The following is a 10,723-nucleotide window of genomic DNA, read 5'->3' as shown; positions in this document are numbered from 1 at the left end:
ATCAAAATCTCATTCACGTATAAAAATCTAGTATGTTGTTCTATACTTACACCCCGCTTACCGTATGCGCATATAACGTATATATATGTGGGCTCTCGGGGAATTTTAACGTTTATTTTACTAATTTCTTGAAAATAACGTTAAAAAGCGAGGGACGGTTAATCATGCATCATGTGATGGCGTTGATAGCCGAAAGACAAGGGGGTAAACACACTAATCGGCTTTTGTACCAATTTTTATGTACCTTATGTCCAAGGCTTGATACAAAACTACTATCGAGCCGAGGGTTTCACTGGAAGCATCCTCTCTATTCCTATAGGATAGAGGTAAGGTTGTCTATATGTTGCCCTCCTCAGACTCTACCTTAGATTTACTATTGGTGTGATTTTCTGAGTATGATGATGATATGTTGTTCTGTACTGTCACCAATCTAAATGATGTTAAGTATGTAAAAATGATGTTATAATGTAAACTTGATGTCATAGAGCTTTTTACATCTATAACTATTAAAACAAAAAACATGTCATAGAGCTCTTTCTACAAACTGTTAAATTTTCCCATCAAACAACCTTAACTATATAAAGCATAACTGTTCATCAATACCCTTTAACCCCTCTCTCCCTCTTTATCTCCCATCTTCTTTGGTTATGGTAACCATGAAAACAAATGCAACAGAGCCACCTACAAGGACACACATCAAGGGCAGCCGGAGTCATTCGCTCCATGACAACCAACATCACCACAATCGCGACCATCACATTCACCCGGAAACTACCATCCTTGTGGTGCTTGTTCCCATTGTCATCGTCATTTTACTACTTGCAATTTCTTTAGTTGTAGCATTTCTTCGTCGTGCGAAATCTCCAAAACCGAATGGAACCGCCGCTAACGGCAATAAAAGTTGCATGTTCAATGCTCATAGCATCATATCTTTCAATGGTACCACAGGTAACTAAAAGTTTGAGACACTTCATTAAGTTAATTTAACTTCATAAAAGTTATAAGATGAATATCAGAAACAGTAAATGATTGATATATATTAGATACTTGCTAAAACTTTTTATTTAAATGTGTAAATGATATATAAAATATATATTTGCTTATTTTTGTGGGGAGATATATTAGATATGAAGAGATGCATATATGGAGGAAGACCACCATCAGCAACATCTAAAGGGATTCAAGTATTCACATATAAAGAGCTGCAATCGGCTACCGACAACTTCAACCAAACTAACCTTGTGACTAAGGGCGGTTTCGGGTATGTGTACCGTGGGTTGTTGCGTGATGGCACTCCTTCCGTCATTAAAATGCTTCATAGGGAAGGCAAGCAAGGAGAGCGTGCATTTCGTTCAGAGGTATTTACTTAATTATCCACCATATTTATGAATTTACATCGAGACAGTTGGTAAACGGGCAATAAGCTGCGCCGCTACCCCTTTACTTAATATTTGTTTAATTTGTATTGAGAGTGTGTATACATAAAATGACATCAATTTTTTTTTTTATATAAACAAGGTTCTTTTTCACCAAAATGTAACGAACTTTTAAGTTGTTTAGGTTGTTTATGAAAGATGAAAAATATAACAAACTTTTAATTCAGTACCATTGTACGCAATTGAGGAAAAAGGTGTGACGTAAAAAATGTCTTTAACATGCTCTAACCGGTAAAAATGTGACTCTTTTGACTTTTTATTTTCGGGTTAGGACATGTTAAATATTGCATTTAACGGTAAGAGTTAAAACTAATTAAAATAAAAACTAATTAAAAAAAGGTTATCAAATAAGAGTTAATATTCACACATCTATCGTCTCTGATATATTAAATAAAAACTAATTAAAAGAACATAAACAAAATGCAGGTGGATTTATTAAGCCGTTTGCATTGTCCATACTTGGTGGATCTTCTTGGATATTGTGCTGATAACCAACACAAGCTTTTGGTATTTGAATACATGCCTAATGGTACTCTTTATGATCGCCTGCACCCTTGTGATGGTCGACCTCAACTATTGAGTTGGGGTATCCGAATGAGAATCGCACTTGATTGTGCAAGAGCCCTCGAGTTCCTCCATGAGCACACCACGCCATCGGTCATACACCGCGATTTTAAATCTACGAACATCTTGTTGAACGAAAATTTTCGAGGAAAAGTGTCTGATTTTGGGTTAGCCAAGATTGGATCATACAAGCTCAATGGCATGATATCGACCCGTGTTTTGGGAACTACCGGATATTTGGCCCCTGAGTGAGTTGTTTATATCTTCTAAGGGGGTGTTTTGGATTGGTTATTTTACTGACTTATTAGCTTATTGACATTTTGAAAAATTAAATGATATTTGGGTTTGAGAGTTTATGGGAGGGGAAAAATCAATAAATCACTCTCTAAAAAGTCATAAGCTCTTTTAAAAAGCTTAGCTAAACATCGCTTAAGTTATAGGTTAAAATGAGTTCATGTCAAACTTACTACAATTTAAATTTATTGATATATTTTAAATGGTATCGTTGGGTTGTTTTGGGTTAACTTAATACATTTTATTGGGTTGTTTTGGGTTGACTTAATACATTTTATATTAAAAATATGTTGTTTTTCAACTTTTCGTGTGTCAGGCATGATTTTACTTGTTTGACCCATTCGACTATTTTTTTTTTTTTTTTTTTTTTTTTAAACTTAACCAGATTTGAGATTCATAAATAAACGTATATTTTTCTATTATGATTAACCGGGTTGTCTCTTTAAATGCTAAGTTTGATTGTACATGTAAAGAACATTATATATATATATATTTGTAAACGATAGGTACGCTTCAACCGGAAAACTTACCACCAAATCAGATGTCTATAGCTACGGAGTCGTTTTGCTAGAGCTCTTAACTGGACGTGTACCTATTGACACTAACCGCCCACCTGGAGAACATGTCCTCGTCTCATGGGTAAGTATATTCATGTGATTTTCATTTACAAACATACTTTCCCGTCCACAACTATTTATTAAACTTAACTAACACAAGTTAGTTTCTAATTAAAGTTGTGCCCGTCAGTCAGTCATGGGCCCAACTCTGACGAATGGGATATGACCATTTGTCATTCGAACAGGAAAAGTGTATCTTTTTCCCTTGCGTTTTATATGACTTAAACTCGGTTGCTCGTAGGCTCTTCCAAGATTAACAAATAGGGCAGCAGTTGTGGAGATGGTTGATCCGAATCTACATGGTCAATTCTCGAGAAAGGATTTAATTCAGGTTAGTTCAGTTTGACCCATGTTAGATATTTGATAACTGGAGGTGGTAAATTTGTTTAAAAGTACCTTTTTTTAACACGGGTTAATATGGCCTATATTTGCGCTGTTAGAGAAACAACAACTAAAATCAACATATTTTCAAGTAAACGGTCTAACACGTCTAAAAATGACCACAATAAGTAAGAAGATGATCCGATCAAAGTTTATTGTTTCGATTGCAGGTAGCCGCTATTGCGGCAATGTGTGTGCAGAGTGCAGCTGATTACCGGCCTTTGATGACGGATGTTGTGCAGTCATTGATTCCAATAGTGCACAGCATATCTTTTGGGTGCTCAACCAGTTCTTTTAGGTTTAGTAAACGAATAAGCCCAAGATCATAAGCACCGATTGGGTGTTGAATGTTGATTTGTATGGTAGTTCATATATTTATTCAGTTAATTTCAAATTTTAATACATAAAATTAGAAAAAAGATGATATAAAATTTTCACTTCATGTGACAATCAAATATACACAGAAAGATGAGGATAATAACAACAAAAACTAAAAAAAAATAAGCAATAAAAAATATGTCAATAACATATAATGAGTAGATTACTGTTTTGGCCCCTGTGATTTAGCCAGTTTAACGATTTCAGCCTAAAAAGAAATCTGTTAACATATCAGACCCATAGGTTGCATTTTATATCGGGTTTGGCCTCTGACACAAACTTTGTTATTTTTTTTGCAGTTAAGTGTAAGGATAATTAGGTCATTATATACCTTAGGGGTTGTTTTTTATAATTACAAAGTTTTTTTTAATATTTAAGAGATTATTAATTCAATTACTTAAGTTTTTTTTTATTATTTCGTTATTTTCACGATTATTATTTAATAAAATACGTTTTAAATATATAAATAAATATGTGTTTTCATTAACTGTTTGTTTTTATAAAAGTAGTTTTTGTTTAAACCATCTATCGATTTTAACATTGTTTCTTTTCAAACCATTTGTTTTTTAAAATTGTTCTTTTTAAAGTCGTTTATCTTTTAAAGTTTTTTTAAACACTTCATTTTATACCATTCTTTTTAAAATCATTTATTTTTTAAACATTTTTAAACAACTCACTTTTTTAAGTCATTGATTTTTTAAATTTTACAAAACGACGTGTATAAAGAATGATTTTCTAAAAAGCGTACATTTTTCAAACTTTTTTAGAATTATTTATTTCTTTTTCAAATCTTCCATTTCTTTAGACTGTTTGTTTATTCAAAATTCGTTATTTTTTCAACCTTTCGTTTATTAAATTCGTGCGTTTTTTAGTAACTTACACTTGTTAACTTATTTTTTTAAGGTTTTTTTTTTATAAAAGTCCTTTTCTTAATCTTCGATCTTTTAAATCGTTCGTTTAAAATCGATCGTTTTTAAATTCCTTCGATTTTTGAAATCGTTCATATATTCTGAAGTTCTTTTTCTCTAACGGCTATAAATAAACTGAATACGAAGTTTAAAAAAATGAATGATTTCAAAAATGGTTCTAAAAGGAACGGTTTAAAAAGAAACGCTTTAAAAATTAACGACTTAAAAAAGTGAGTTTTTAAAAATGTTTAAAAAATAAATGATTTTAAAAAAGAAAACTATAAAATGAATTGTTTAAAAAAACTTTAATAGACAAACAACATTGAAAAGAACGATTTTTAATAAACAAGTGGTTTAAAAATGAATAATTTTAAAAACGATATACGGTTTAAAAAAGGTTAAAGGAACAAATGATTTTAAAAACGGAACGGTTAATGAAAATACATATTTATTTGTATATATAAAACATATTTTGTTAAATAATAATTGTGAAAATAATGAAATAATAAAAAAACTTGAGCAATTGTAATAATAATCTCTTATAAATATTAAAAGAACTTTGTAATTATCAAAAACAGCCCCTAAGGTATATAATTACCTAATTACCCTTACACTTAACTGCAAAAAGAGTAACACAGTTAGTATCAGGGGCCAAAACCGTTATAAAATGCAAACTCGGGGTCTGATATGTTAAAAAATTCCTCTTTAGGTTGAAAGGGTTAAACTTACTAAACCATAAGGGCCAAAACCGTTATAAAATGCAAACTCGGGGTCTGATATGTTAAAAAATTCCTCTTTAAGCTGAAAGGATTAAACTGACTAAACCACATGAGCCAAAACAGTAATTTACTCTAAGATAAATTATAACTAATGTTTTAAAGAGTAAACCTCAATTTACAACCTTTTGTTATAGGACAGAAATCATTATAGACGCCCCTAGAGAGCTTATTGCCATCTATAGTCTTGCCGTTTGAAAAACGCTACAGTTTACAACCCTCTGTGAGTAGACCTTTAGTTTGACTGGTATCTTTGTAATACCTACAGGGCATTATTGTCTTTTAACCCTACCCAAATGTCACACCCTTTTTAAAGGCGGAAGCACGAGGTGTGATCGTGAATGATTCTCATTGCATACCATAGGTACACATACTACATGATATAAAACAAACTCCACTTTGCCAATTAAAGTTTAAACATCCAAAGTACAAGTTAAGTTTAGAGTTTACATCTCAACAAAAGATAATTGTTTAAAAGTTTACAACATCATTTCAAATCAAAGATTAAGGTTTTGTTTCCTATATCGCCGCAAGGAGGTTGGATATAACAAACAAATCTATCAAAAGGTGGCAATGGAGCATCTCGAAACATAAAACTACTTCATGAACAAAAGAGGCCGCGAGCATCCACTAGTTTCCTGAAATACATGTAAGTTTTGAAAATCGTCAACAAAAGTTGGTGTGAATTCATGCAGTTTTGTATAGAATGTATGAGTTGTAATTGAATGAAACATGGTAGGTAATTGTAAAATGTATTTGTAAAATGTATTATGTAAATGTAAGGAAATCGAGATCGCTAATGTTTCGCGAGGACATTAACATGGGTGACGACATAGGAAGCATCCAACCCTAGGCAATATTCCGTCGTTTCTCGGCTGGGACCCAAAAGCACTCATAGGAAAATGTAAGGACCAAGAGTGAGGCTGCCCAAACCCATTAGATCTAACATTTTGCTACTCGGTCTAGGTGTATACGTGATTAATGGTGCTTAAGTTTCACCCTATTCGTAACATGATCTATATATCATTCCTTAGTTTTGTCTCAACATACCATAACACATGTATTTTCCCCAAAGTTTTGAAAACACGAAAATGTTTAAAAGTGGGGACATTAACTCACTGTTTTGCGTCTTTAGCGTTTAAACTCCACCGGTGTCTGCTTTGTATGCGACGTGACCTATAAATGTTCTACATATGTTAATCACCTAAACTTGTAACTCACTAAGTACAAGTTACCATCTTGAGTTATGTATTTGTATTGTTTTAATCATATATGTTCGTCACATGTATGGGTCGTGCCCACGATGGTCGGGTCTTGCCCGTTCGTGGTATTATTGTTAATCTAAATTGTATTTTTCACTCGTGAATATATATATTTTATTCTCAAAAAATATATATTTATATATGTAGTATTAGGAAATGATGAATGTTAAAAATAATATATATTTTTAACTTATCCAAATATATGATACTTATAATATTTTTCAAAATAAATATAAGTAAGTTTGTTAAATAATATTTCGAATATTATTTTGTATAAGTACACTTAGGAAAATATATTTGTGTTTAGGTGTAAATACTTCTGTATTTTACATTATTCGCCAAAAATCAATTCTTTTGATTTTTAATATTTTCCGGAATTATATTTCTTAAAAATAATATATTTTTAAGGTTAGTTTGCAATATATATATTTCTCATACTTGGGAAGTAGTGCCCCCAAGACACAGTATGAGAAATATATATAGTGCAAACTAACCTTAAAAATATATTATTTTTAAGAAATATAATTCTGGAAAGTATTAAAAATCAAAAGAATTGATTTTGTGTTTTTCACTAGTTCGATTTTGTATTGTTTCCACTAATTGTAGTAATCATATATATTTGTCCAATATTCTCCAAATGTTGTCCAAGTCCATGTATTTGTGAGGAATATATTTATATAAACATATATTTTGGTATTTGTCCATATACTCATTTATGAGTAATTTTTGTATATATATTTATAAATATTTCCTTGTGTATTTTATATGTGTATTTTGGTGTTTATACTCATTTGGAGTATTTAGTGTATTTTCAAGTTACTATCATACACTAATATATTTGTCCCTAAAAAAATACATACTTATAGTTGTTTGAGTTAATTGCCAAAATCATCCCTGAGGTTTGGGCAGGTTTGCCATTTTCGTCCAAAATGACACTTTTGTACCAAATTGCCCCCAACGTTTGTAACTTTTTGCCATTTTCATCCAGATCACTAACTTAGTTTATTTTTACTGTTAAGTTGAGGATATTTGGATGAAACTTGCAAATATAAAACCACAGGGACGATTTTGGCAATTTACTCAAACTCTTTTAAATTTCTTTTATTTAATTAATTTTGTTACATATATAATAAAAAAGAATATACATGCAATTTTAATATGAAAAAAATAATAGTTTTGTCACATAATTTTTATAAATTTTCATCCAACCACTAACTAAGTTAATTTTTCTATTAAGGCGAAGGATGTTTATAAACAAAGACAGAAATTAATTTCTAATTTTTTATATAGATCAGTTTTATAAAAATAAAATCTACTTAAACCTCTAAATTTTATAAAACTAAAATGCTGGTAACCTTATTGAAAAAGATCAAATAAATTTTTTTTATCATATGTACCAAGTTTGTAATTCATCTTCTGCTCTTTTAAATTCGCTCCTAAGAAAAAAACAGAAACCAGTGCCCCCCCCCCCTATATCAAACAACATATCGTTACCAAACCTTAAAATTACCCACCAAATTATAATTATAATGCTATGAACTAAAAGTTTCTTTACTCAAGCCACTCAGAATAAGTATTAGTTAGTTATCCTCATAATCTTAATTAAATAAATATTTTATTTCTACCAACATATTTCCTAGGTGCTCAACACATTTAAAAAATATGTAACGTTTTACAATTTTTTTCTATCTCTACAACTGATAAATACTTTAAGTTGTAATACTTTTTTATGAAAAAGCTGTAAATTAATTTCTATCTTAATTTATAAAATTTAAAACATCCTTTACCTTAACAGAAAAAAATAAATTGAGTTAGTGATTTGGATGAAAATTTATAAAAATTATGTGACAAAACTATTATTTTTTTTTCTAAAACCTCCGTGTATATTCTTTTTTATTATATATGTAACAAAAAAATTAAATAAAAGAAATTACAAAGGGTTTGAGTCAATTGTCAAAATCGTCCCCGTGGTTTTATATTTGCCAGTTTCATCCAAATATCCTCAACTTAACAGAAAAAATAAACTAAGTTAGTGGTTTGGATGCAAATGGCAAAAAGTTACAAACGTTGGGGGCAATTTGGTACAAAAGTGTCATTTTGGACGAAAATGGCAAATACCTGCCCAAACCTCAGGGACGATTTTGGCAATTAACTCTAGTTGTTTTAATTCTTGAAGAAAACTTAATTTTCTTAACAATTTTTGTAGAAAAAGTTTCACAAAACTTTATATTTTTCTAAGTGTCAAAATTTTATAAAAATTTTGATATAGTTTTCCCTAAAAATGGAGGTTTCCCATATTTTTAAAACGTGTGTTTATTTTCTTTAAATCACCAATATTCAAGATTCACAAATTTAACAAGTAAAGTCTACTAAAATCATCATGTTTATTCATGTGATGAACTTGAATATTTATAAAAATGTGTAGTCTTTTAAATCCATATTTTAAACAGTTAGATCTTCTCAAATCAAAGCTTCTTGTTAAACTTTTATAAACTTTAATGAAACTTTATTTCACAAAATAAATCATCCATATGTTTAGTGGTTTCAAGATCATGAAAAACCTATTTTGAAACCATGTTCAAGCTTACTTTAAAGATCTTCAAGTTCATCATCAAGTTTCTTCATGGATCTTTCAAGATCGATGCTTAAACTTGTTAGATCTATGCTTCTAACAAGCTTACACATAGTGGATCTAACTAAAAACACAAGATCAACATCAACAACTTCATAGCATACAAACAACACTAAAATTACTTGTTTTTCTTTAGATTATATTAAATCGTGGGGACATGAACTCACTGTTTTGCGTCTTTAGCGTTTAAACTCCACCGGTGTCTACTTTGTATGCGACGTGACCTATAAATGTTCTACATATGTTAATCACCTAAACTTGTAACTCACTAAGTACAAGTTACCATCTTGAGTTATGTATTTGTATTGTTTTAATCATATATGTTCGTCACATGTATGGGTCGTGCCCACGATGGTCGGGTCTTGCCCGTTCGTGGTATTATTATTAATCTAAATTGTATTTTTCACTCGTGAATATATATATTTTATTCTCAAAAAATATATATTTATATATGTAGTATTAGGAAATGATGAATGTTAAAAATAATATATATTTTTAACTTATCCAAATATATGATACTTATAATATTTTTCAAAATAAATATAAGTAAGTTTGTTAAATAATATTTCGAATATTATTTTGTATAAGTACACTTAGGAAAATATATTTGTGTTTAGGTGTAAATACTTCTGTATTTTACATTATTCGCCAAAAATCAATTCTTTTGATTTTTAATACTTTCCGAAATTATATTTCTTAAAAATAATATATTTTTAAGGTTAGTTTGCAATATATATATTTCTCATACTTGGGAAGTAGTGCCCCCAAGACACAGTATGAGAAATATATATAGTGCAAACTAACCTTAAAAATATATTATTTTTAAGAAATATAATTCTGGAAAGTATTAAAAATCAAAAGAATTGATTTTGTTTTTTTCACTAGTTCGATTTTGTATTGTTTCCACTAATTGTAGTAATCATATATATTTGTCCAATATTCTCCAAATGTTGTCCAAGTCCATGTATTTGTGAGGAATATATTTATATAAACATATATTTTGGTATTTGTCCATATACTCATTTATGAGTAATTTTTGTATATATATTTATAAATATTTCCTTGTGTATTTTTTATGTGTATTTTGGTGTTTATACTCATTTGGAGTATTTAGTGTATTTTCAAGTTACTATCATACACTAATATATTTGTCCCTAAAAAAATACATACTTATAGTTGTTTGAGTTAATTGCCAAAATCATCCCTGAGGTTTGGGCAGGTTTGCCATTTTCGTCCAAAATGACACTTTTGTACCAAATTGCCCCCAACGTTTGTAACTTTTTGCCATTTTCATCCAAATCACTAACTTAGTTTATTTTTACTGTTAAGTTGAGGATATTTGGATGAAACTTGCAATATAAAACCACAGGGACGATTTTGGCAATTTACTCAAACTCTTTTAATTTCTTTTATTTAATTAATTTTGTTACATATATAATAAAAAAGAATATACATGCAATTTTAATATGAAAAAA

General features: G+C 29.8%; 1 protein-coding gene across 2 annotated transcripts; it reads left to right on the top strand.

Annotated features, from left to right (window-relative positions):
• The first annotated feature begins 579 nt into the window (after positions 1-579).
• Positions 580-3,742, top strand: LOC110910970 (probable serine/threonine-protein kinase PBL7). 2 transcript variants are annotated; one of them, XM_022155544.2, is made up of 6 exons: positions 580-948; positions 1,126-1,358; positions 1,863-2,248; positions 2,801-2,933; positions 3,153-3,242; positions 3,463-3,742. In XM_022155544.2, exons 1-6 carry the CDS (start codon positions 648-650, stop codon positions 3,619-3,621), a joined length of 1,302 nt encoding a protein of 433 aa, XP_022011236.1. In that variant the 5' UTR covers positions 580-647; the 3' UTR covers positions 3,622-3,742. The 2 variants fall into 2 exon arrangements, with proteins under 2 accessions (XP_022011236.1, XP_022011235.1); XM_022155543.2 differs by having other exon boundaries at positions 1,117-1,358.
• Positions 3,743-10,723: the final 6,981 nt, after the last annotated feature.

The sequence above is a fragment of the Helianthus annuus genome, chromosome 15, assembly GCF_002127325.2.
Source record: "Helianthus annuus cultivar XRQ/B chromosome 15, HanXRQr2.0-SUNRISE, whole genome shotgun sequence".
Taxonomy (NCBI): domain Eukaryota; kingdom Viridiplantae; phylum Streptophyta; class Magnoliopsida; order Asterales; family Asteraceae; genus Helianthus; species Helianthus annuus.
This window is presented reverse-complemented; position numbering and strand designations above follow the sequence as displayed.